This window comes from Balaenoptera physalus (assembly GCF_965194825.1).
Source record: "Balaenoptera physalus genome assembly, chromosome: 1".
In the NCBI taxonomy this organism is placed as follows: Eukaryota; Metazoa; Chordata; class Mammalia; order Artiodactyla; family Balaenopteridae; genus Balaenoptera; species Balaenoptera physalus.
Window position 1 is genome coordinate 42,874,082 of NC_138882.1, and position 27,977 is coordinate 42,902,058.

General features: G+C 37.5%; 1 protein-coding gene across 11 annotated transcripts in view; it reads right to left on the bottom strand.

Moving 5' to 3' along the window:
- Positions 1-27,977, bottom strand: part of LOC309665580 (uncharacterized protein) — a 205,490-nt gene that overhangs the window by 17,915 nt on the left and 159,598 nt on the right. For 6 of the 11 annotated variants that reach the window (XR_014266527.1, XR_014266528.1, XR_014266530.1 and 3 more), the window contains one exon: positions 262-27,827. The exons of 2 other annotated variants lie outside the window; for them this stretch is intronic. Coding sequence is in view for 1 of the 9 variants with exons in the window: in XM_082472213.1 (XP_082328339.1) it covers positions 27,795-27,827 (33 nt within the window). In the remaining 8 variants the exon portion in view is untranslated. Of the gene's footprint in view, positions 1-261; positions 27,828-27,977 lie in introns of those variants that run through there. 3 more of the 11 variants (XR_014266529.1, XR_014266531.1, XM_082472213.1) reach the window with 2 other exon arrangements.

The window sequence follows — 27,977 nt, forward strand, 5'->3', positions numbered from 1 at the left end:
TATCCATCTCTTTTCTGGACTTATATCCTTCCCCTCTACCTCCAGATTTAACCATATACATCAGCCACCCTTGGAAAGATTCCTGGGTGAAAACAAAAAGCCAGCTCTATTCATAGCATTTGACTCACATCTAAATGCCTTGCTATTATACTCCAAGCAACTGATCAGCTATCTTGGGGCCAACATTTTTCAGAATTAGGACTGAGGTTCTCTTACCCCATCAATGTTCCTGGACCACTGAATTATCCTCTCCATACCTACCTGGATAGTGGATTTCCCTCAGATCAGCAAGTTCTCATTCTGGATATTCCTCTCCTCATGTTCTATGTTGCCATCAGCATATTGTAATGGTGGCTTTGAGTTCTAATTATTAAAGAGAAAGGCTAAATAAAAACCTGGGCCATGGCCTTAACACTGACTCAGAAATTCACTTCACTAGAGAGATTTATTAAAAAGCAATACTTAGGGCAAGCATAATATTAATTTCTTTAACGCTATTCTATTTTATAATGGAAATGTGGCATGAATTGCCACGGCATATCGTCTCCTGACTCAAAGGGGTTCATGCTTGGTGGGATGCTTTCCATTATTCTCAGGGTGTGCAACAACAGATTAGGTTAACCATATGAAATTGCTGATATTCAACTGTTTTTGACTTACAGAAACAGCAGTTTCATATGGTTCAACTTAATATAATGTTGTTCACTGAAGAGTGGAACAGGACACTATTAGTTGAATATGTTAAAAATTTGCCAGTGAAACTAACCCTGTGGACGCTCCTCTTTTCCTGAAACATGGTAGCAGATCAGATTCAAAATTCCTATAGAGAATGTAAAAACTGAAATTGACAAAAGTTACATAATTAGTGTAATACTTTCAGACTTAGAGATCCTCTGTTTCTGGCTTTGCTGCCCATTAATACAAAACTTCTATTGCAGAATTGACTGCTGCTAGCTGTTGAAAGCCAATAAGAATCATAATCCTTCTCTACTTGGGTGTCATGCGACAGTGGCCCAGGTGTGTGTGGTGATAAATACACAGCTTCCACAGAGGATGTCTCATTCGCAAATTTCCCTTTAAGTCTATCTTCACTGATTTTGCACAAAAACTTCTCTAATCACCATTCAGAAGCTTTGCAAAAGACAGTCCATGAACAGCTTATACAGTTCAATTTTAAACTCTTTTTAGTGGTTTGGATAGTTTACAGATAAAAATGATAAGATCTGTATACACAAGTGCAGCTAAGCAATGTCCAAAACAGCGTGATCTTGGAAACACTTATAATACCCTCTCTTAGCAGCTGGAATTCCCATCATTTAGTACTCTCCTTAATTAAGGGTTGGAGGGCTTAATAAAATTTCAGGTACGCCATATAGAAGAGGTACCACACAAATTCTTAACCAGATATGTATTTGTACCTTAGTGTGAGTTGTTTAGTATATCAGCTATTTTGATAAATCTGGTATGAGAGTACACAACACAATTAGGGTTAAGTAGACAGTGAGTGGAATGATCTCTATCACAAGATAAGTTTAACTGACATGTCACCACGGAGGGCCTATGGTCATTGGGGTTAAGGGCAGCGGGTCAAAGAAGAATGGAGATTCCAGAAGAGTAGATATTCGATCAAGTTTTCCTGCATCACAGTTTTCATAAAGTTCTACTCTTTCTTATGGGGTGGGTTGCCTGCCCTATAAGAGCAGTATATTTCAGAGGAATGGATCTTCTGAGCCATCTTGACACAGTTGGCTGGTATAAAGTCAAGGCTCTATGATAAATACCTATTAAGAATTTATGGGGGACACTGGCACCACCACACAAAGGAAACACTTGAAAACCCCCAGCCTAGATAAGGATCAAGGGTCCCATGTTATTCTAATTTGCATTCGAGTCATTTTTCTAACGATACTTTTGGAGTTAGGTTTACAGAAGAATAGACTCAGACTAGTGGAAGAGTATGCCCAGAGACATGGCCTGCAGTGACAAGATACAGATGGCCACCAACTCAGGGCTTCTCATAGACCTTGCCTTCCTGTGAACTCTGAACTTGGCCACTGCTTGATAGAATGGTAATGGAAGTGTTAGAGTTGGTGGAGGGGTGGGGAATAGCTCCCCAGCCTTCTCCAGACAAGCTCTAGGGAGGACTAAGAAGAAGAGGGAAGACTAAATGACACAGTCCACAGCTGTGTGTTAGATTCACAGAACGCAGAATGGAAAACTGTGGCCCAGAAAAGCTGGGTCATGACCACCTTTTTCCCCTCTGTGATGGAGACACGGCAGGTTACCACTGCCCCACTGCATACTTGGTACTTAACTGGCAACTTGAGACACTCATTATGTAATCACATCTTCATTGTGATGGTCTTGAACTTCAAGAAGTGATATTGTGAGCTGGGGTCAGAAGACTGCACCCCATTGATGCCCAGAGCACCAGGTTCTTATACAGTCTCCAGGAAGCCAGGTGTTATACCTTCATTCTCCCTCTAGGAAAAAGAATATCATTTCAGAAGATTTCTACTCAAATCTGGGATCATTAATTCATATGTTAGACTGACATTTAAGACTTCTGATAGACCTCAACCGCTGATGAGGTCCTGCGGTAATGGCTCCGCCATGCTGTCTGGAATCTGAAAGGGCTTCTCTTTGTGTCTATTTTATTGCCCATCCTCCAGCTCTTGGCTCTGAGATTTCCACACTCATCCAACATAGGATCTCTCTCTTTCAGAGGAGATTCTGTGGCCAGTAGAAATGTAAAAATTCACATGGAAGCTTGGTAAACAACCTAAGATGCAAGGAGAGATGCGCCTGGCCCCTCCACACCCTGGCACTACTCTGCACAGAAGCATCGTCCATTTCCAAGCTAACAAGACTCCTCAAGCACTGGAGTCAAGTGGGAGGAGGCAACACGCATGCAGGTGCTGAGCCACAGATTCCAATTCTATCCCAGCCACGGGAGGGACGAGCCAGGCGGCCTGCTCCTGACTGGGTTGGAAGCTTTTAATCTCATTCATGCAATATTCATTTTTAGAACATACCACAGGATTTTCCTCAGAAAGGCTCATTCATTCTCTGGGTCCACTTCTGAATTGTAGATCAAATTACCATGACTTCTTTTAGGGGGAGAACGTTAAGTTCACCCAGATGGGTTTAAATTCAAGTGTGATTGGTCGGTAATGGTTTACTATAAAAAAGCAAAGAATGTTCATCACAATACTGGACCAACCTGAGCCCCAGTGTCCCATAACTGCCCTCACAAGGGCATCCTTTCCACCGCTGTTCAAGTCTATTGCCTTGCCGTGTTGTTACAAGTTCCTTTATCTCACTAAAAGCATCCTCCTTCAAGGATGGAGACTGTTTATTCATCTGAGTATCTCTGCAGAGGTTCTGTGTTTACCTATAGCAAAGTCTTCAAAACACGTTGTAAAATCAAATTAATATATATTCTGAACAATGAACATATTCTTAATAGTTAAAATGTATCTTTAACATTTAAAATATATTCTCAGTAGTTAATTTCTAAGGTGCTCCCTTTCACATAGCCCTGCTTGTACACACACAAACACTAAAATGATTTCCTAAAACAGAGCAGGTAATTTTTATAGCATCACTGCCCTCAGAGTATAGAGTGTCTGAAGATAAGGACTGAGTGTTTTCTGTACTCTGTATTTGGAATAGTTCCTAGTTTATGGGACTATCCATTAATTCAACAAACATTTATCTAGTGCCTTTGTAGGGCTGGGGAAATATCAGTCACTAACAAAGTCTCTATTCTCATGGGGTTTGCATTTTAGTGTGTGGTGGGGAGATGGGGGAGTGGGAAATAGATAATAAAAAAGCAAATAAGAAAATGGCCGATATTATAAAGTCTTAAAAAAAGATAAAGGATAGTGACTAGATGTATGGAGAGTACCACTTTATATTAGGGTTCAGAACAGGCCTCTCAAAATCAAAATTAAATAAAACATTTGGTGTCCATACGACAAGAAGGAGCTAGCCACGTGATCAACGTCTAGAGCAGGAGCATCCCAGGATCACAGGAAGAGGCAACAGCCAATGTGTCAGAGGATGGACAGGCTTTGAGTTGAGGGCTTGAAGGAAGGCCAGTGTGGCTGAAGCATCATGAACGATGAGGAGAAGCTCAGGAGGCAAGTTTGGAGAAATGGGCAGGAGCCAAATCAGGGGGAGCACTGTGGGTCTTGAAACGTGTTTGGATTTTTGCAAAGGCAGTAGAAGCCATTAGAAGTCTTAGGGAGGGAAGTGATTTTTGTTTCTGTGATCTGATTTTTGTTTTTCAAGATCATCCCAATGGCTATGTGGAGAATGGTGGGTGGGTAAGAGGAGAAACAGAGTGGCTAGTTAGGGGGCTACTGCTGCAGGACCCCTGGGAGACAGCTCCACCCGGGGGGCAGCCGAGCAGTGGTAACAACTGCTCCAACATCCTCAAGAAATGCAGGAAAAGGCTTTCTGCACAGAGGAACAGCTTGAACAGAGGAAGGAACACATGGAAGACATCTGCAAGTTCTACGAGCCTGAGAGTTCAGTACGTCTGGAGAAAAAGCTGTCAAACAAACAAAACAAACAACTAGAACCAAAACATGCCAAACACATAGGTGTCAACAAGTTAAAAAAGAAAAGCTTTTTAAAAAGATAGCATAAACAGACCTAAGGGATCTAGAAAAAGACTAGAAATAAGTGTAGACACTCCCCACACACTTGGATTGGCAGATTCAAGTAAGATGTCGATTCTCCCCCAAATTATTTTATAAATGTAATGCAATCCCAATCAATCCAAATAGTGTTTCTGGATGAGTAACTCGGCAAAAATCTCCTCCAAGTCGTGTGGAAGAATATCTATGTGCAAATTTTGAAGATGTACACACCCACAGTTACATGTGCTAGCAGCCACGGTGTGTGCTAACAGGGACAAAGGAGCCCAGAGACTCTACATCCCCCCCTTTCTCCACCTCCCCTTCTCCTTCCAATCGAGGTTGTAAGAAAAGAGCGACTGTCCTTTCACACTTAGCCCTGCAGCAATATTTTGAAACTTTTTTGACCATGACCCATGTAAAGAAATATGATTTATATAAGGACACACATATATTATTGAAACAAAAATTTTATAAATAATACTCTGACTACATGTGACTTATTTTATTTTATTCTATTCTATTCTGTGGAACTCTATAAGAAATAATATGCGGTCAGAACCCTCTTAATTGAGTTCATGGTTCCCTAATATGTCAGGATGCACAGTTTTTAAAAGCACTGCCCTTGCGACATCTGTCCTGCTTCCTGGTCCTCTAAGGTGATCTCATCACCAAACCCATCTTACTGGCTGAGCAGCAACCCCTTTGGCTGAAGTCTCACTCACTTTGCTTAAATATGAAATTCAGAAAGTGCTTCCTTTAGATTTCCTTCTGGCCTGAGAATGGAGAGAACAAGTCTGTCTCAATTGATTGGGAAACAAAGGAAGGGAAGTGGAATTTGTGGTTTGTTTTTTTATATAATGATGATGATGATTAAATAAAGCTCCCAGTCGCTGCTTGCCGGGAGCCTCGGCTCCCGTCTCTGCGTGATAGCTTTTCCTGTCCATTTGGTAGACCCATTCAGCTCTTCTAGTCCATCAGTTTTTAAAAAACAGAAGGAGGATTTAAGAACATATTCAACATTTATTTCATGGAAGACAGTAACCTTCTAATGCAAAATATTTGTTTTTAACTGCACAGATCTAAAGTGCCTTCTAAAAACAAAGTCCAAGCTACAACTCTGTTCTCTCGCCATAAAAATTTTAAATCACATTGATTACCCATCTGGAATATCTTCAAATTATGCATCTCTTAGTAGGCTAATACTCCCTTCAACAGCAAAACAAGTAAATATACAAAGGGAAACATGATTAATAATTTATCTGTGTTCTGTTTTTCAGGACAAGTCCCTGCTCATTCATGCTCTCCACTGAAAATGTTTTATAACTATACCCCAAAACAGGTATGATAAACTGTCCCCTGACTATCAGTTTAAAGGAAAGGGAGAGACATGGGAGCGTATGTGTGTGTGTGTGTGTGTGTGTGTGTATTTTTAAACACGTTTTACTAACTCTTACCTCTATTCTGTCGTATATCTAAGAAGTTCAGTTTTGCCTAAACAAATCAGTTTTCTGGATAATCAGGCGAATGTATTTGATTGAACAAGCCACACTGCTTACACTTAAGACAACATACTATTTTTTAAGAAGCTGTATCATATTAGGCTCTTTGTTCCAGAATACCTGATATCCTACTAGACAACTTACTAGACAAATTATGTACACTCAATCAAAATTGCACAGAGTCCCCTATGAATTGCCAGTAATTCATCTTTAATGCTTTTCTATCATTTTCTTTTCACCTCTGTCCCCTTTCAGCATCCTTTCCCCATCAACATCCTACAGGAACCTCTACTCCCTTGCTCCCATCCAAAGAGAAATCACCAGTTTCCTAGTAAAATTTTATATGCAGTTTCTATCATGAAAACTTCAAAATGTAATGTTTTCCTTCCTTGAAGTACATAAAGAGAAAAGTCAGGCTATATCTTATATTGTTAGTTATCTATTCAGTATCCACACCAATATTCTTCCTTGAGAATAGAACCCCAATATTCTTTGAAGTGGCAATATGGCTAACTAAATATTTATTTTCCCAGAATTCTTTGCATCTTAGAGTGACCATGTGACATATTTCAGGCCAACAGGCCCTAAACGGAAGTCTACTGGAAGTCTCCAGGGAAGCCTTTATTTTCTTGATTTTTAGGGAACAGAAATGGCTGGCACTGCCTTTCCATCTTCTTGGCCTGAGCAAAAATGTGATGTCTGGAGCTGAAGCAACCTTCTTCAGATCATGAAGCAAAAAGCAAGAAAATCACAAAGACATTTAGCTCTGAGATCTCTGAGCCACTGAACCAACACTGGCAGCCCACTCCCTTCAGACTTCTATTTTTATGAGAAAAATGAAAAAACCTTATTTGTTTAAGCCATTGATTAGTCAGATATTCTGTTACTTGCATCCAAACTGAGGTACATGAAAGATTTCATAGTAAGTTCCACAGCCCAGCGACTCTGTTGGGGGTGCTTCAGGGGCTAAGGTGGAGAATGCAGCAAAGGCTAAGCCAGCAGAGAAACTCTCCTTTTACTGGTATCTGATTTCCCCAGACTAGCTCACCTTTTATCTTATATACTAAGGTTATAATTAAGAATTCATTTGAGAAAAATAAAGTATTCTGTTTAAGACTCTATGTTTAAAACCACTGGATTAGATACATTTGGATCAGAAGATTTGTTGGCTTTATTATGGAAAAAAGCCTTAAGAAACAAATCATTACTAATGGGATTTTAGCAATATGGTGTCTATAAGAGGAAGGGATTTTGATAACGAAAAACTAGCCTGGATCCTCTCTGATTACCTCTCTCTCTCTCTTCCCCGCATATGGCCTGTTCTGAGTACCAAGCTGACGTCATATATTATTTCCAATTAGGTTGATTGGTTGTTCTACCAAGAGATGCAAAGAGGGCCTACATAATCCTATATTGTCACAGAATTCAGGGATCCAAGCCTGAGTAGGAGGTAAATACAGAGACCTCAGGAATGTTTCTAAATTAATAACAGGTGCTTCATAAGAGCAGAAGCTGCACAGAGGTGGGGAGGCCTTTCTCTGCTTTTGTATCTCTCTAGAGTCCCCAGTGACCCTGGTCCTGGGGGAAGGCTGCTTTGTTGCAAAGTCTTGAGACCAACATTCTCATGAGTTTCCTTCTGTACCAAAAGGGCTTGATGCCTTTTTTATGTAATGTTGGTATCCTGAAACGGTCTTCACACCCTGAATTTTGGTGTTCGGACTAGAAGTTTAAATTCATTATGGCCTTTCACAAGTTAAAACCAAGAATTGTTTAAGAATGAGAATAATGCCCACCCACCTCTCCTCACCTCTCACAAACACACCGTCCTGCACATTGAAACCTCCTCAGACATTCAGTGTTGTAGAGTGTGGGCTTTAGAACTAGAGAGGCTTGAGTCTCATCCCAGGTCAGCCATTTACTGCCTGTGTGACCTTGGCTAATCACTTAACGGCTCTGTGTTTCAGTCTCATCATGCCTAAATGGGGTATGTATAAGAATAGTACTACCTACCTGTGAGGGTTGTTATGAGGCTTAAATAATTTAAAATATGCAAAGTGCCTAAAACAGTTCCTGGAACTTGTTAAGTGCTAAATGAGTGTTAGCTATTATTGTTGTTGTTGTTACTTACCTGCTCCCAAGTTTCATCTCCCCATTGGTAAATGGGGATAACAAAGCCCCATACAATTAGCTCTTAGCAAGTGGATGGATAATCAGTTGACTTACTAACCTTTGTTGGTGGCTCACAGTTTCCCCCATTGGAAATGCTTCCCCCCTAGGCTCTGCCTGCTCAGAGCTTCTCAGCACCTTAGATCCTGCATAATTCAAACTTCCTGTGTGAAGCCTTCTCCAGGTTCAGAAGTCCACCTTGTCTTCTCCTATTACAAATATCCACAGCTATTCGTATTGATACCTTGCAATTTAGTACCAAATCATAGGTTGTCTTTTTTGCTCTTTATCACTTCAATTTCCTATTAAAACTTTAAGCTTCCTATGTGCAAGGATTCATTCCTCCATGTTTCTTAATACACTTTGGTATATCATCACCCAATGCTGGGAACATGGGACACGCTTAATAAAAATTTGTTGATTGCTCTACTTATCTTTAAGTCCATATTTTTATATGTATGCATGGAGTTCCTTTCAAAGCAGGCTATACCTGTAGGACAGCAAAGTACCACAAAAAGCATTCAGTTGATCTCACCTAAACTAGAATTGGGCATAAACCCAGTAACAGAGGAAACTTGGAAAGAGTTCCCTCCCTCTGTGATGCTGAGGGGACACAGATGTTGAGTGAGGCAACATCTTCTTGATCTTATTTCATCAATTGAAATTCCACCTTCCCCTAGACCTTACCATGGCCAAATTCAAGAAACAGACGTTTGCATTAAAAAAATCTCCCTGGAGTTAGTGTGGCTGTTTATCCAATTTTCACCCTGCCATCCAGACTTAGGTTATGTCCAACAGAGCCCAAACAACAAGCTGGAGTGTACGAACTTCAGCCTGTGGAAGAGGTGAAGGAGAGATGAGATGGCCATACATGAGGAGTGCTGGAGAGAAGATCTCCCCTTCATGAGAAGTGGGACAAGAGAAATTCACTTCCCACAAAGAGAAAACTTCTTTTCTCAGCTCTGGATCCATAATCCTTTTTTTTTTTTTTATTGATGTATGCAGTTGATTTACAATGTTGTGTCAGTTTTGGGTATACAGCAAAGTGATTCAGTCATATATATATATTTTTTTTTTCAGATTCTTTTCCCTTATAGGTTATTACAAAATTTCTAATATAATTCCATAATCCTTTGATTCCTACTATTTTGTATGCGAAGACACTGTCTTTGGACCACCTTTCTCTGCTTCCATTACCCCTCTCTGGTCCCCCAACACAAAAAGTAATGTTTAAAAATTTTCTAAACCTGATAGGTCCCCAGAGCTGTTCCATATTGATGCACTAAGGGTGTGTATCTCTTTCTTTTTGATTTTCCTGTTGAGTCTGTACATTTTGATTGTAACATGAGCTGTGAGCAATTGCTTCAATGCAGATAATAGCTCTGTCTCAGTGATTTACAAAGCTGTTAAGTTCATCTATTTCAACTTTTTTCCTCCAACATTCCCTTAGTAAGTTGTATGTGAAACATGAAGAGTGTAGGAGAGATGCTTTTTAATGCAATTTACAACATCTCAGAGGTGAGAATTGAAAGCCCAGCTCTGATTGCAACATCTGCTCTGAACAAGGGCATCGAGGGACCTGCCATCAGATTTTTTTGTCTTAAGGATGATCACCATGTATGTTCACAAATAAAAACGTGAAGCGTTCTGACAGCCAAGCAAACCGTGAAGAATTAAACTTCCCAAACAGGAAAACACACTGCACCATCCTTGCTGCTATTCATTTGAAGAAACTACTCCATTCAGAGCCTCTTCACTTCCTTCCCTGACTGCCTTCCCAATCCCTGTCAGGTTCATCCCTCACAGACATGTTTCTGCACAAGGGCAAGATTCCATTTGGAGAGGGATTGGTCCAATGTTGAAGGAATCAGTTTCTTAATGATAAAATCAGACTTCTCTAGTAAAGATGTTTGAAGCAGTGTATTCAGTAGCAGTGAAAGGTGGTTTGTAAAATAACCAGCACTGCCCAAGACATAAGTTTTCAGTGACTCACCAACGCCTTCCCAGCAAGTCCCTTGAAATTTCAGCCCCTCTATTCTCTGGCCTCATCCTCTGGCCTCTGGTCTATCATTTTTACTATAATCCCTGCTATACTTCAGTGAGCTCCAGACAACGTGGACCAGCCTGTCTTCCCTGACCATTTTCATCCTCATGGTCTTCCCTGACTGCTTTTCTTATGCCAATATTTACAACACAAATCCTCTCTCCACCTTGTCACTGACCGAAACCCTACCTCCCTTCAGTGCCTAATACAAGGGCTCCTTCTTCAGGACCCTCTCTTGATCATTTAGCTGGATGTGACCACTCCATCCCTTACAGTGCTGTAGACCCTTGCTTTTAGCATATATCACATTGCATATATGAACACTGACTCCATGAATGGGGATATCAGGAAGATGGGAAAGGTGATATCTGAGGGGTTTCATCCCATCTATTGACCACATTTGTACCCCTTTCACTGGCTAACTGGTAGTGTGAGATATTTGGGGGAATGGGGTGAAGGCTAAAGGGACTATTAGATGTTTTTATTTAATTTCAACTTTTAAAACACATGGTTCAAAACGTAAAATAATATAAAATGGTATACATTACAAACACAGTGTAAGAACTGCTTCTTGGTCATTTTCAAAAGCCAATCTTCACTGGGGCAATTCAGTCCATTCCAATAAAAGCCGCGCAATGCTTCCACGGTCTTCATACATCAAAAACTGCACACAATGGACAAATTCTTAGGGACCTATTCAAACCAGATTGATGAGTAAAAAGAATGTATGTGTTTATCAAATAGGATATCTAGTATCATGTAGACAAAATCACAATGTGATTGGCTCTTTTTTTTTTTTAACATCTTTATTGGAGTATAATTGCTTTACAATGGTGTGTTAGTTTCTGCTTTATAACAAAGTGAATCAGTTATACATATACATATGTTCCCATATCTCTTCCCTCTTGCATCTCCCTCCCTCCCACCCTCCCTATCCCACCCCTCTAGGTGGTCACAAAGCACCGAGCTGATCTCCCTGTGCTATGTGGCTGCTTCCCACTAGCTATCTATTTTACATTTGGTAGTGTATATATGTCCATGCCACTCTCTCACCCTGTCACATCTCACCCCTCCCCCTCCCCATATCCTCAAGTCCATTCTCTAGTAGGTCTGTGCCTTTATTCCCGTCTTGCCACTAGGTTCTTCATGACTTTTTTTTTTTTCCCTCAGATTCCATATATATGTGTTAGCATACTGTATTTGTTTTTCTCTTTCTGACTTACTTCACTCTGTATGACAGACTCTAACTCCATCCACCTCACTACAAATAACTCCATTTCGTTTCTTTTTATGGCTGAGTAATATTCCATTGTATATATGTGCCACATCTTCTTTATCCATTCATCCAATGATGTGATTGGCTCTTTAATCAGTCTGTTATATCATGAAAACCTGGCCTAAAATCCAGTTCTATTTTACAGGCCAAGCAGTTAAGAGAACATGTTTTGTACTGTAAACTTACTACTCATTTTACTTAAATGGTGTATTGGATTAGTTAGCGTTCTCCAAAGAAAGAGGATCAGTAAGATGGAGATAGATAGATACATTTAAGGAATTGGCTCACATGATTGCAGGGGTTGGCAAGTCTGTAGAACAGGCCATCAGGTGGGAAATTCAGGGAGGAGTTGGTATTGTAGTCTTGAGCCCAGAATTTGCAAGCTTGAAAATCAGGCAGAGTTTCCATGTTGCAGTCTTGAGGCAGAATTTCTTTCTTGGGGAAGCCTCAGTCTTTGTTCTGACTGGATGAGGCTCACCCTCATTTTTAAGGATAATCTGCTTTACTCAAAGTCTACTGATTTAAATATTAATCACATCTAAAAAAACCATCTTCATGGCTACATTTAGACTGGAGTTTGACCAAACAACTGGGTACCATAATCTAGCCAAGTTGACAAATAAAATTAACCATCAGAAATAGAGACAAAGCTCCAACTAAAGGTACTTGGCTTAGAGACATTTTTGGCTCTGGGTAATATTGTTTCCCAACAATCCTTGGGAATCCCTTCATCTTGGCTAACTTTCTTGAAACATCTAAGCTAAAAAATCTACTGGACCCAAAACTGAAATAGTGAAATGTTCTGAAAGTTCCTCCAATACAGTAGAACAAAGTCCCAAAATGCTTCTGCTTATTTGGAAAACATTTTAGGGACCATCCCAATGAATCCTAGAAAAGTACTGGCAACTCCGTTTTCAAAGAACAACTTACTGATTTCATCTGAAATAAAGTCTAACAGTTTAGCTAAATAATTCTTCAATACTATAACAAGAAGTTGATGAGAGAATAAAGTTGATGACAGAATAAAACAATGAGTGGATTACTGCTCAATAAGAGAAAGATTGTTTTCTCTTCTCTACTTGTCTTAAATATTGTTTTTTATGGCTTCTTGGTAGGAGAAAAAGACTCTTTAAAACTATGACCCAATGTCAGGGAGAAAACAGACTAGTCTCTTAAACTAATGGCTGTTGTTGAGGACTCCTTTAGCTATATTCAGCCTGGAAAAAAAAAAACGAACTTTGCAATAAACGACCTTCATGGAAGAAGACTATTCATGTTAATTAGTAGCTCTTTTCAAATATGATTCATATATGCATTAGGCCATGCCATGCTGAACAATGCACGCATTGTAGTAAACATCAAGATAAGTCTCAAGTATGGTTATCAAAATTTTAGAAAAATCTAGCGGGGATTTTTTTTCATAAGATTGTGACTTGCTGCTCCTAGTACATTGCACAATGGTATCTCTCCTAATGGCTTTTAGCTTTTGCCACTGCCAACTTTTATATTTAAAATCCATACAATTATGGACAATTTATGAACATTATGAGGCTTTTCTTTTTTGCACTGATTCTTACTAATTCAAGCCAGCTTTTATCCTTTGCAAATCAAATGCATTTTGCTTACAACACTAGATTCATTCTCACATATTCCACTTTATTCTTATTATTAGTATTCCTTATTAGGCATATTTAATTTAAGAATGCATTTTCTCCATTAAAAAATTAGAATATGTGGAAAGAAGTACCAGAAGGTGATTATTTGCTTTAGTTTGCTTTTATTAACTATGGAAGGCCTCATACGTTCTTTCCAAAGTTCCAAGCAAAAGACAGAAATGCTAAAAAGCAAAAGAATTTTTTTTAATTAAAATAAAAATCTTCTATCATGGAACTTCTTTATGGTATATAAGATATCAAATTCAACGAGGAGAATACTGAAAATCTCTTAATATTATGTGAATGGAGAAAGGATATACATTTGCTAGCATTCCTTAAGCAAATACACCACTAAGTATGGTTCTTTGGAGATTAACCCAGCAAGATTCACCTTGAAAAAAGCAAAAAGTATGAAGTCAAGTGTGCACTTACCCACCTCCACACCCCATACCTCCTCCACACCCCACTCTTCTGCTAAAACAGAACAATTAATGGGTCAAGTCTTAGCATCTGTCCTTACATTAAACTCCTTCAATAAAATAGCTGGGAGTTTAGGGTCTGCAAGAAATAAGTAACCAGTTGGAGTTCCATTCTTAATTTTGCAAGCACTGACTGGGGGCTATCAGCCAACTGATCTGATTATTTTTTCCATGTGTTGCCTAACAAGTTTGAATCTTCCCACTTCCACTCCAAAGTTATTGATTTAACTGGTCGTTTTAACACAGTGAGGGCAAATCAAAGAACCCTACGTGATTGATGGGAGCAGTCTCCTCTTTCTCACACCCCTTACCAACCTGGCTTCCCCACCACACACACTGTGTACTTCGGTTTGCAGAGTAGGGTCCTATATCGACCACACTGACTGCATATAACAGGAAGAACAGAGTATGTGTGTTATTTCCCCCTTACACTGTGTTTAAGGATTACAATTTGTTATTGGGTTGAGATTTTAAAATCTATAGACACCAGCTGATTTTGTCTTACTATGAAATCCAAATCAATTAATGCCATTTAATATTTTTGGCACCTCAAGCATCTATTATGTGAAGAACACCATGCTAGCTACTTTTGATATAACATATTACCTACTAATCATAATACATCTACAAGAATTTCGGCCCAGATTGTAGAGATGAAAATCTTTGCTCCTCCACTTACTAGCTTTGTGAATATGCACAAATTATCTCTCTGTGCCTCAGTTTTCTTACCTGAAAAATAGAGACAATAATACTACTATCTCATAGAGTTGTGAGGATTAAATGTAATGCATGTAAAACCCTCAGAACAGAGGGCCCTATTCCTCCCTGTGTATCTAGATCTTATGCCTCTAGGGGCCCCTGGGATACTTCTCTCCACCTATTAATCCCTAGTATTTTGGAATTTTCAATCTCATTCTTAGCTTTAAAAAAAAAAAAGGATAGAGTACAGTCAGCTCTGCAGGACCCCATACTCCCTGTTCTCCCAGATAACACACTGTGCATGCACTTGATTGCCTCACTACCCTTTAGTGGGCCTTAATATTTGAATGAAAATAGAATCTTTTAGTTAAGACCAATAAATGCCTTTAAAATACAACCATAAACAGACCTTAATTAATTAGCATCCTAATTATTCTCTCCTGAAACCATTTATTTTAGTGCTTCTACAACTATGATCAGAAACAAAACATCAGAAAATAGTAAGAGTACTCTTTTCTTTGCTATCTTGACAATTAAGTTTAATCAAGTACACAATTGATCACATAGAGATCAGTTACTAATATTTGGAAAGTATCTTTCAGCAATATCATATATAAATTTTCTACCGAGTTTTGAAAAATAGAAGCAAGGTGGGAGGGGAATCTTTCTGTATTCTCAATAATGATGCAATGACGAGTATCAGCAATCTAAGTTTAAATTCTAAAAACCCAAATTAAAATATCAGAAGTATACCTTATTTATAATGTTAATTGTCCTCTTTATTGGGGTCTAAAGAGCCAAGCATTTATTTTCACCAAGTGTTATTTTTAACAATATATTTTAGGATTGATGCTTCACCCCCAAATGCCGTGTTGATGTATCATTTTACAGTAGTTATAGGAGCCTGTGACTTTGTACCTCTTGACCCTCCCATGAGGGCTAGGTCAGATTAATCATGGCATTATTATGTCATGCATTCTAACAGTCTGCCTCTGGAAGAAAGTCATGTCTGCTGCAGTACAATTATCTAAGACTGATGACACAGACTAAAGTCATTATAATACATTTATCTGGCACAGATCCTCTCAGCCATAGTTCCAACCTCACAACCCAGTTAGTAGGCACGTAGGACCCTCCTAAGGAGGACTACATTTTCACCATGCCGGTAGAAAGCAAAGGATCTTCAATGGACATACTGCATGCAAAATAATATATTCCTTTTAGCAAGGGAAGACCGGGGATGTTGCTTACTGGAGATGGATCTACATCATGAGTATCATGCCTGCATCAGCTGGAGAGAGACCAGATCTGGTGATTCTTAAGAAAATCAAACAAAGACCTATCAATAACCAGGGTAGAAGAATCTCCATTTCCTAATTTCTCCACATTGAACATCTAGACAGTTGCAAAATATTTGTGAAGTTCAGATATGAGAAAGTAAGGTGGGATGATAATCAATGGTCAGCAATGTGCTATTCACCCATGGTCATCATAGGAGGAGAAGGGCCTGAAAAACCACTGAGAGCATGAAGAGGGTTCACCTTGTTCTAGAGTTTCCTGCTCATCCCTTGACCCTCACCTGTTTCAATTTAACCCTTTATTCATTTCTTGTTGACTTCTATAGTGCATTGTACTCTCCTCAACTACCAGCCCATCCAGGACCATCTCTCAGAAGATGTTATTTTTCATTTGTGGAACATTTGAGGTTATCAGACATGGCTACTTCAGATTCTCATGAGTCCACCTCAAATTTCCCAATATCCTGTCATCACTCTCCAAGTCCCATACATCCACCTGTACTCTGGATTCCAAGCCTCTAGAACTTTCTCTTCACCAAAAATCCCCTAGCATTTTGGAATCTTCAATCTCTTCTTTCTCAGTTCTCTCTCTCTCTCTTACACACACACACACACACACACACGCACACACACACACACACACAAAGAAGCAATTATAATTGTATCCCTAAGTCTACTATAGCAATACAATAATAAGTAGGAGAACAGGCAATAAGCAAAGGAGTAATCAAGATGGAGTAGATTTCAGCCAGCAGGGAACACAGGAAGAAAATAATTCTTAGATAACTTTATTGATGTATAATTTATATATTATTAACTATCAATACATCCATTTAAAGTGTACAATTCAATGAGTTTTGACAAATGTATGTATCCATGAAACTGCCACCACTATCAAGATACAGAAAATTTTCATAATTCTCCAAAATTACCTTGTGTCCTTTGACCAACCATCCCTCCCTCTACTCCTGGCCATAGGCAATTATTGATCTGGTTTTGATTAGATTAGTTTTCTGAATAGATTACATTTATATAAAATGCTATAGAGAATGAAAACTAATCATACAGCATGAAATCTTTTGTATCTGGCTTCTTTTACTTAGCAAAATCACATTGAAATTCATTCATATTGGTGTATATATCAGGAATTCATTCCTTTTTATTGCTGAAAAATATTCGATTGTATAGATATACCACTATTTGATTATTTATTCACCAATTGATGGACATTGGATTATTTCCCGTTTGGGGCTATTTCCAATAAACTACCAGGAACATTACACACAATATTTTGTGTGGGCATATATTTTTCTTCCTTTTGGGTAAATACCTAGGAGTAGAAAGGCTGGTGGTATGGTAGGTATATGTTTAACTTTTTAAGAAACAGTTTTTCAAAGTGGTGGCACCATTTTACATTCACACAACAACATATGTGAGTTCTGCTTGTCCCACATCCTTGCAAATATTTAGTATTATCAGCCTTTAATTTCAACCATTCTAGTGGGTACGTAATGGTATCTCTTTGTAGTTTAATTTGCATTTCCATGATAACTAATGATTTTGACCATATTTTCATGTGGTTAGGCCATTGTATATCTTCGTTTGTAAACTGTGTATTCAAATATTTTGCCTGTTTTCAGAATTGGGTTGTCTTCTCATTGAATTATAAGGATTCTTCATCTATTCTAGATAAAATCAGTTAAAAACATGCGTTGAAAATATTTTCATTTTGAGGCTTGCCTTCTAATTTCTTAAAATTATCTTTTGAAGAGAAAAATTTTTTAATTTTAATAAAGTCCACTTGCCACTTCTTTTTTCTAAGATCATAAAATGGTTTGAGCTTTGAAATCTGCATCTGCCTCAAGGTCCTAAAGATTTTATCCTATGTTTTATTCTAGAATTTTTATAGTTTCATCTTTTATATTTAGGTCTATGGCTCAAAATCATTTTAAAATAATATTTTATGATTAAGAAATTAGCAAAAGTTATTCTAGAAAAAACACACTAGTGACTCATCATTAATTTTTTTTAATGTTTGTGCTTCCAAACATTCCAAAGTTCATGTTGAGTTTAGTTTAGTTTTGTCTTCGAGAAGAAGTTAAAGGAGAGAAGAGAGTTGCATATACTGTGTAAATCCTTTGGGTTTTTCTAATTAAATTTTTATTTTACATAATTTTATAAGCAGTTCTTTATATTCCAGCATATGTTGAGGACATTTTCCACAACTTTTCATATATGAAAATATGAAATAGGTGCAGAGAATCCCATCTTATTAATATATAAAAATCTATTTAGCCAGTCCCTTTCTTTGGTATTTGTCTTGTTTCCAGCTGTTTACAGCAACAATAATAAACCATATTGCTCTAAATATCTTTCAACATAAGTCTTAGATCTCTGATCATTTCCTTAGGATAAATTTTTATATGTGGATTTATTAGTTTAAAGGATAAGAAAAAAATTAAAGCTTTTGGTATATATTTCCGGAAAGAACATACCAAATTACAGAACTCCCAGTAGTTTGTGAAAGCACATTTGCACCCTCCCCAATTTGGGGCATTGCCTTTTGTTTTAACATTAACAAATCTGTTAGAAGAAAATAATAAATTATTGTTGCTTTCATTTGTGTTTCCTTGATTTTAGTAAGACTGAATTTTTTTTTTCATATGTTTTTCAATCCTTTGTGTTCCTTTTCTGTGGATTACTTGTTCAAATTCTTAGTCTATTTTTTTCTATTAAGATTTAAAAAATGTATTTATTAAGTGCTTCTTATATATTAACTTATACCAATCCATTAATGTACGTTAACTTATTTCTGTGTAAGGCATTTCAAATACTTTCTTTGTTATTTAATTTTGCTTACGATACTTCTGCAAAGGTTTAAGATTATATAAAGTCAAATCTATCAAATTTTGGATTAAAAAGATTTTCTGCACCTCTGTATCATACGTCTTTATATATAGATACACTAATATTTTCTTTTTCATCTTTTATGCACTGTTTTTACGTTGTAATGCTCTAATCCATCTATGATGTATTTTAGTATGAAGTGTGAAGAAGGAATGTGTCTGAGCCCCAGTTCCTTGTAAAGCAGAGCCTGAGGAAAAGCTTACGTATTAGAGGTTTTGGGGGAAAGGGATCCCAGGGCATCAAGAGTGAGAAAAGGAAAATGAGGAAGTAAGGAAGGGAAGGAGGAAAGAAAATCAAACGTGGTGCATTGTTACGAGGCTAGCCACAGTTTCACAGGAAAACACAGCCATTGCCCAGATGCAGGATTTCAACAGAGGGAGAGGCTGACACAGCCAATGCATGAGTCCAATGGAGCAGAGGGGGATGAGGAGAGAGGAACTGATCTGTCAACTCTCTGTCTCCTTTCTTTTGATGGTCAAGGTTTGTGCTTCTGAGTTGCGTTACCTAAACATTCCAGGCAGCTGCTGGGAAGTCTGGGCTCCATCGACTCAGTTGAATCTTATGTGGCTGCTGGAACTGCTATGTCTTCTGTATGACAGAAAGAGCAATGGAGGCTGTGCCTGGAGCCTGGGGGAGCAGGGCTGTTAGGAGATGAGGGATGGCAGCTCAGTAGGAGGTGGAGGCCAGCAAATCCAGGCGGGCACTTACACTGGTCTAGTAGAGGCTGTAACTTATAGTCAACCATTTATCCTGCTTCATCTAGTGGGTACTCCACCATTTTCTCACAAATTTACATTTCAACTTTACCTTATTCTAAGTTCTTAATTGTACTAGGGTTTCTTTCTGGTTCTAAACAATCTATGGATATACACATGTACATTTATAATAACTTATAGCTTTCTGATGGTACAAATTCCCTCTCATTTTTTTCAGTGTTGTTTCTTGGCTTTTCACACATGAATAAGCTCATGTATGTAGGTAAAGTCATAAATTTAACTAGTTTTATAAAACAATTGGGGATTTGTGTATAAATACATCTGTTTGGGGACTATCAATATATTTATACTCTTCTATCTCACCATTCATGAAAACAGCAGCAGCATCAACTTTTTAAAGTTTTTTAAATGTCCCTCAGTAAAATTTTCCAGTTGTTTTTCATGTAGCTCTAACAGAGCTTTTATTAAATTTATTCTTAGATATTATAACTTTTTGTAATTTTTTTTACTCTGGTGGGCAGAACTTTTTTCATTGTGCTTTTTAATTGATCATTTCTGGAATCTAGTAAATTTTTCTATATTAATTTTGTAACTGATCATCTTTTAAAACCCTCTAACTAGTTCAAATAATTTTCAAATTTATTCTCATGAGTTTTCTAGATAGACATATAGTCTGTAAATAATATTTTTTTTTTCTTCTCCAATAATTATTTTTCTTATTTCTCTTTTCTGCCCTTTTCCATTGGCTATAACTTCAGAATAGCGTAAAATGAATAATTATGATGTCATCCTTATCTTAGTCTTACCTTTAATAAGAATGTTTCTGCTATTTTACTTTTAAGTATTGTAAGTATTGGCTGTTGGTTTCAGAGAGAAATTTTAAATCATATCAAGGTAGTACATTTTTATAACGAGGTTACTAAAAGTTTTTTAAATTGATGATTGATGTTTAATTTCTATCTTTTCTCTTGATTAGGCTGACCAGAACATTGTCTGTTTTACTGGGAAAAGGAGGTTGGAGCTTTCGATCCAACGTTCTTCTTAACTGGACACTGGTCTTCCATTTAGGACTCAGATGTTTCTCCAGGGAAGGACCCTCTGCTCTGTCCTTCTGATACACAGGACACAAAAACCCTCTGCTTTGGGACAGACTGGCCATCTACCAGCTGACACTGCTCTAATGGCTGAGCTGCTAAGCATTCTCACAACTGTTTCAATTTATGTCACCTCAAATTTATGGTCTGCAAACCTATCTTGCTACAAGCATAGCAGTACAATCTACACTTGCGCTTGGAGTATCTTATTATTTGTTTGTTAATTAGGGGGGCACAATACATTGATTTTTATCCATGGACTATGCTATTCTTTCCCTCATCTTTGACATTTGGACACTAGTGATTCCAGTCCCAATATATCCTAATGCTTAGTTGCTTGGCTTTTATTTTTTTATTTTGATATAAAAACTGTGGGTTTTCATACTTCATTAAAATAGAATATGATCTCTGTTTCACAATTTATTTAGCTGACTGCATGTCCTTAGGAAATTTTTATTCTTTTCTGACAGTCAGAAACACATTTCCCTCAAAAAATTAGGAGGGACGTAGGATTCCACGAAATCCTTCCATTTCTCTATTGTGCTTATACCTGGTCAAGCCTTCTCCCAATTCCCAGATTTGCTATTTCACCCCTTTATCCATTTTCTTACTCCTTTGCCACCATCAACCTTCCTCTTTCAGCAAATGAATTTGCCTCTTACTTTACTGAGAAAACCAAGGTTAACAGGTGGGAATTACCATCCTTGAATCTATAACTAATTCTGGGGTCTTCCTTGCCCCATCGACAATTTGCCCCCTTTCCTCCAGTTTCATGGGATGCACCATCTGTCCTTCAGTATGAGCTCAACCCCTTCAACTATTCTTCATCCAATTCCATCACTTCTCTTCAGATACAGTATTTACCTCTGGTGGACTTTCCACCTCTCCCTCTTTGTTGATTTGTAAATTTTAAATTTAATTCTGCACTTTGGCTTTGAATCTCTCTAGTTCCTTACTTCTTTATCTTTTTCCTGTCCCGTCAAAAATGTAGAATCCCAGCAGTTCCTTCTCTGGCTCTTCTTCCCCTGCCTGTTACTTAATGTTGACACGCTCCCTCTATCCAAAGATTTTATTTTTCGTACTGTTTTTATTGAATACATTGAATGAGATTTCTCCCAGGTAATCTCTTTTACTCCCTGAACTTCTACTGGTCTCTATGTTGCTGAGGCCAGTGTTGTCATTTCTATATCAAACCTCATTCCTAAACTGCATTCTGCTTACTGAACCATCTCAACCTCGTGTTCCACACACATCTCCAAACAATATGCACAAAACTTCACCAATCAGATTCCCCTCCCCAAATCTGTTCCTTCTACCACCTCCTTTACTGTCATGAGTGGCATAACTGTCCACACAGTCACCCAGGCTGAACTGGGAGTCACCTGACCCCCGCACTCGCCCACATATCCAGTTAATGCCTACACTGTGTCTTTTCTTTTTAAGTTATCCGGTGTCACTTCTCCCTTCTGTGCCCCCTGCTGCAGCTTGACTCTAATCGGTTCTCTTTGGAACTCCTGGTATTGTTGCTCTGCTCTGAACATTTTTTTCATGAACCATGCTTTTTCTGATGTCTAGCTTTCCAACATTCTTCCAGCTGTTCCCTCTCCTTAAAACACTGTCTACTCTGATCTTGATCTCGTGAAAAATTCCTGAATACAATCATCAACAGAGATCTTCCTTAACAACAACACAAAAAGTAGTTTTATTTAAATCTCTTTTGTGCTTAAAACCCTCTAACAGACTTCCACTGTGCTTGAGATAAAGTTCAAACCCCTTAATTGGCATATATATTCTCTTCTCTAGAAACTTTCTCTCAACAAACTTCTGCCCACAGCTTATGTTCTCATCACAGGAAACATCTCACACCTCCCATCTCTGTCATTCACAATGCTATTCTACATCACCATGATCCATACCTTTGCTCAGCTTTTTTTTTCTACCTGCAATGCTTCTAATATCCTCTCCCCTATCCCTGTCTAACAAACCAACATTTATTTATCTTTTTAAAATTATCTCAAAAATCATCTACTTTTAAAATCTTCTTTGTATCACCACCTACTTCTTAGAACTAATTACCTTTCTTTCTCACACTCCTTTGTGGACTTTAATCACAGCACCTTTAATGGGCATATTTGTTTTCAAGTCTATTTGTCTCCTTGTAATAATATATAAACTTGTTATAGTCTTTCCCTTATTACTTTATCCAAAAAATGTATTTATTTATCCAGAAACTATTTTTAAGCACTGTGGTAAGCATTGGGAACACAAAGTTAGATAACATTGACTCTCTGCTCCAAAGGAGCACACATAGAGTGAATGCAGAGACAAGCACACAAATATAATGTAGTAAGTACCATGATAGTGATAGCCACCATCTATTTATCTCAGCTGCACAGAGAAAGACCATCTAATTCACTTAGTATTGCTAGCACCTCATACTGTGCCTGACATGATACCTCAGTAAATGTGTACAGCTTATTGGGTGCATCCTGATTTGTTGGGAAGGAGACAAGGAGTGGGCAGCCAGACCGTGGAATTACCCAAAGAAAGCTTCCCATTGACTCAGTTCATTTTCCCTATAACTTTTACCTTCATAGTCATTCAATTTTGCATCTGGACCATCCCTTCTGGGGGCTGAGGGGTTCAAGGCAATTGCCAAAGTGTATAACAGCTAATCTGTGGTCTGCAGGTAAGTTTACAGAAGTTCCTGCCATCCTCTGCTTCAACCTGGAACTCAAATCCCTTGCTTGATATTGCAGCCAGGAGATGTGTGGTAAGAAATAGCAAATCAAGCCATGGCTTTCGGTTTCATGTTGGAGTCCAATAGGTTAACTATATCCCCCTTCCATCCCACTCAGAATCTGACAAACCATCCAAACCCAATGGAGCCAAGATGATCTTTTCTAGTCTGTGTGCACCTGAGTAACTTATAATCAAAGAGATCTATATCTGAATCTCAGCTTCACCACTTACAAAGTATGACACTGACACAATCCTCAACCTCTCTGAGCTCCAAATGCTTCATCTATAAAATAAGCATAATAACTTTCTTAAAGCTGATATCCAGAATAAAGTGATCTAAAATGCAACACTTGGTATTTACCACACAATAATCATAACCTTCCTTTAACTGAGAGCTTATTCTGTGCTGAAAGAGAAAATGGTTCCCTTTTATGGGTTTGTGGGTTTTTTGTTTTTTTTTTGTTTTGTTTCTTTTGTTTTGTTTTGATTTCGTTCTGTTTCATTTTCCCTTAATGTTGACTATGATCTCTTCTACCTCTTTTGGCTTAGCATGTATCTTCTCTTCAAGACACATTTAATAAATATTGAATTCAATGTGGACATAAATACCCACCATTACTTACAGTCCTTTGTGATCTTACTATCCAGCCTAGAAGGGGATTTAGATTGGATTGACCACTCTAGCTTGTCTGGAGCTGGCATAGGGCCAAATTCATTCCTGATGATCTAAATTCCAATCCCAGCACCACATATTGCCTTACCTAGGTGAATCCACTTGCTTTACTTGTGATTATACTCAGCCTTTCACTATATTTCCTTTTTACTCACCACAAATGACCCTGGCTAGTTCAAATATATCACTAGCACTGAGAAAATGGGGACTGAAATGCTTTCTTCCTGTGGCCCTTTATTAAAAATGATTCACCTCTCATTTTGTAAGAGGAGGCAATGAGCAAAGAAAGACAGTAAAGTAGAAGAAGGGAGAAAATGAAAACAAAATATCCAGAGGTAATGTCATCAAGGTGATGACATACATCATTCCAAACTTCAGTTCCCCTCACAAGACCAAATAAAAACCATGCATAGATAAGACACCATTGTGAAAATCCCAGAACCTGGGGGTAAGGCTGAAGTTCCCCACTGAAATTTGTTACAGGATACATAGTATTAAAAAGATGTAAAGTATAACATCAATAACCTAAAATGTAAGTGGGGGAGAACTAAAATTATAGTTTCTGTAAGTTATCAAAAGTAAGTTATTACCAGCTTACAAAGGGTGTTATAACTATAAGATTCTTTATGTAAGCATCATGGTAACCACAAAGGAAAAAGTTGTAGTAGATACACATGATTATGATAAAGGAGTCAAAGCATACCGCCACAAAAAGTCATCAAGCCACAAAGGAAGACAACAAAAGAGAAAGCAAGGAATGAAGGATCTATAAAAGAGTCAGAAAATAATTAGCAAAATGGAAATAGTGAGTCCTTACTTATCAAAAATTACTTTAAATGTAAATGGATTAAATCTTTCAATCAAAAAATACAGAATAGCTGAATGGATTAAAAAATAAGATCCAATGATATGCTGCGTACAAGAAATTTAGTTTTAAAGCTATACATAGACTAAGAATGAAGGGATGGAAAAAATATTTCAAGTAATGTTAACCAAAAGAAAGCAGGGATAGCTATACTTATGTGACACAAAATAGACTTTAATCTAAAAATGGTCAAAAGAGACAGACGTTCATTTTATAATGATAAAGGGATCAACTAATCCAGATGATAAAACAATTATAAATATTTATGCACCCAACACTGGAACACCTAAATATATAAAGAAAGTATTAACAGAACTAAAAGGAAAAATAAACAGCAATATAATAATAGTTGAGGACTTTAATACCCCAATCTCAATAGGGGTAGATCATTCAGACATATAATCACTAAGGAAATAGCAGATTTGAACACTCTAGGCCAAATTGAACTAACAGATATATACAGAACATTCCATCCTACAGCAGCGGAATACAACATGCTTCTCAAGTGTACGTGGAACATTTTCTAGGATAGATTACAGTCAGTCCCCTACATACGAATGAGTTCCATTCTGAGAGCAAATTCGTAAGTCCAACTGGTTTGTGAGTCCAACAAAGTTAGCCTAGGTACTGAACTAACACAATCGGCTATATATAGAACTGTACTGTAATAGATTTATAATACTTTTCATACAAATAATACATAAAAAACAAACACAAAAAATAAAGAAAACATTTTTAATCTTAGAATATAGTACCTTGAAAAGTACAGTAGTACCAGCTACATCATCACTGCTTTTATGCTTGCTTCCAGACATCCTGGGCTTGAAATAAAGATACTGTACTGCTGTATTCTATACAGTACTGTACATTAAAATACACAAAAGCACAACTATTTGTAGAGGATGCACGCATGTAACAATGTACACCAGACATGTGAAATAAGTTACATGATTGGACATGGAAACACATGTTCACATCTTTGAAAGTTCACAACTTGAAGGTTCGTATGTAGGGGACTTATTGTATATGTTAAGCCACAAAACAAGTTTCAACAAATTCAAGAAGATAGAAATTATCAAGCGTCTTTTCTGACCACAATGGTATGAAAGTAGCAAACAAAACAAGAGAAAAGCTAGAAAATTCACAACTGTGTGGAAACTGAAAACACATTTTTGAACAATGAATGGGTCAAAAAAAATCAAAAGGGAATAAAAAAGATCTTGAAACAAATGAAGATGGAAACACAACACACCAAAACTTATGGGATGCAGCAAAAGCAGTTCTAAGAGAAGAGTTTATAACTATAAATACATATATTAAGAAAAAAAGAAAGATCTCAAATAAACAACCTAACATACCTCAAAGAACTAGGAAAAAAGAAAACAAAGATCAGTTAGCAGAAAGAATGAAATAATAAAGATTAGAGGAGAAATAAATAAAATAAAAAATAGGAAAGCAAGAGAAAAATTAACAAAACTAGAAGTTGGTTCTTTGAAAAGACATAATTGACAAATTTTTAGTTAGACTAACCAAGAAAAAAAGAGAGGGGACTCAAAAAAATTATAAACAGAAGAGGAGACATTACAACTGATATCACAGAAATATAAAGGATCATAAGAGACTACTAAGAACAATTATACACCAACAAATAAGACAACCTGGAAGAAATAGATAAATTGCCAGACACTCACAACCTACTGAGACCAAATGATAAAGAAACAGAAAATTTGAACAGACCAATAATGAGTGAGGAGATTGAATAAAGAACCTCCCAACAAAGAAAAGTCCAGGACCAGATCATTTCACTAGTGAATCCTACCAAACATTTGAAGAATTAATGAATTTTGAATTAATTTAAAGAATTAATGCATTTTTTTCAAACTCTCCCCCAAAAAATGAAAAGGAGGGAACACTTCCAAACTCATGATACAATGTTAGCATTACCCTAATACCAAAGTCAGATAGGGACACTATATGAAAAAAACTACAGGCCAATATCCCTGACAAATGTCAACATAAAAATTCTCAACAAAATACTAGCAAACCGAATTCAACAGCACAATAAAAAGATCATATTCCATGATCAAGTGGAATTCAAGGAATGGCTCAATATTTGCAAATTATTAAATGCAATACATCACATTAATAGAATGAAAGATAAAAATCATATGATCATCTCAATAGATGTGGAAAAAGCATTTGACAAAATTAAACATCCTTTCATAATAAAAACTCTCAATTTGAGTATAGAAGGAACATACCTCAACATAATAAAGGCCATATATGACAAGCCCACAGCTAACATCATACTCAATGGTGAAAGGTTGAAAGTGTTTCCTCTAAGATCAGGAACAAGACATAGGCACCCTCTCTTAGTACTTCTATCCAATATAATACTGGAAGTCCTACCCAGACGAGTCAGTCAAGAAAAAGAAATAAAAATCATCCAAATCAGAAAGGAGGAAGTAAAATTTTCTCTGTTTGCAGATGACATGATCTTATACATAGAAAACTTTAAATTTTTTTCTGTGTTAAAGCAGAAATTTATTAAAATCTATTTATATAGTGTTTTACATACAAAAAAAATATAGAGTCCTCAACATTCAGGCAATCAACTCTATTCTCAAAAGTGCTTTGTGAGAAGACAGATTTCTTTGCTTCGCCCCTAAAAAGATACTTCTGTTTATACTCCTAAAAATGATGCATTTATTACACCACTTCTCATAAGAACAGTCTGGCTGAGATCACAAAACTTCTGCAGAGAGTGAAGAGATATTAGGAGAGAATCTTCTCCAGAATGCAATGCCTCATCACAGAGGTGTAGTGCAAGAGATACATAAAATAGTAGCTGCATCAGAGGAGTGTATGTACACCCAGCAAGTGGGCCATGAGAAAAGACTGAGGCCCAGCAGGGTGGCCCCTAGCCACAAAGCATGGCCAGCTGGGATGCATGGCCTCCAGGGCCTCTTCCTCCTCTTCATCTTCTGAGGTGGCCGTCACTCCTGGAGATTCAGGTTCCATAACAGCATTGGTCACTTTACTAGGTGCTTTGTCCAAGGCCCCTGCTGTAATTTCAAACAGAATTTTGTCAATTTCCATTTCTGCTGCTTTTTCCATTTCTTCTTGATCATCTATGCTTTCAAAAGTGTTCTCTAACATCTCTCCATGTTCCCAGCCTTCTTCATCTCTTTGGACAATGCCTGCATTTATTAATC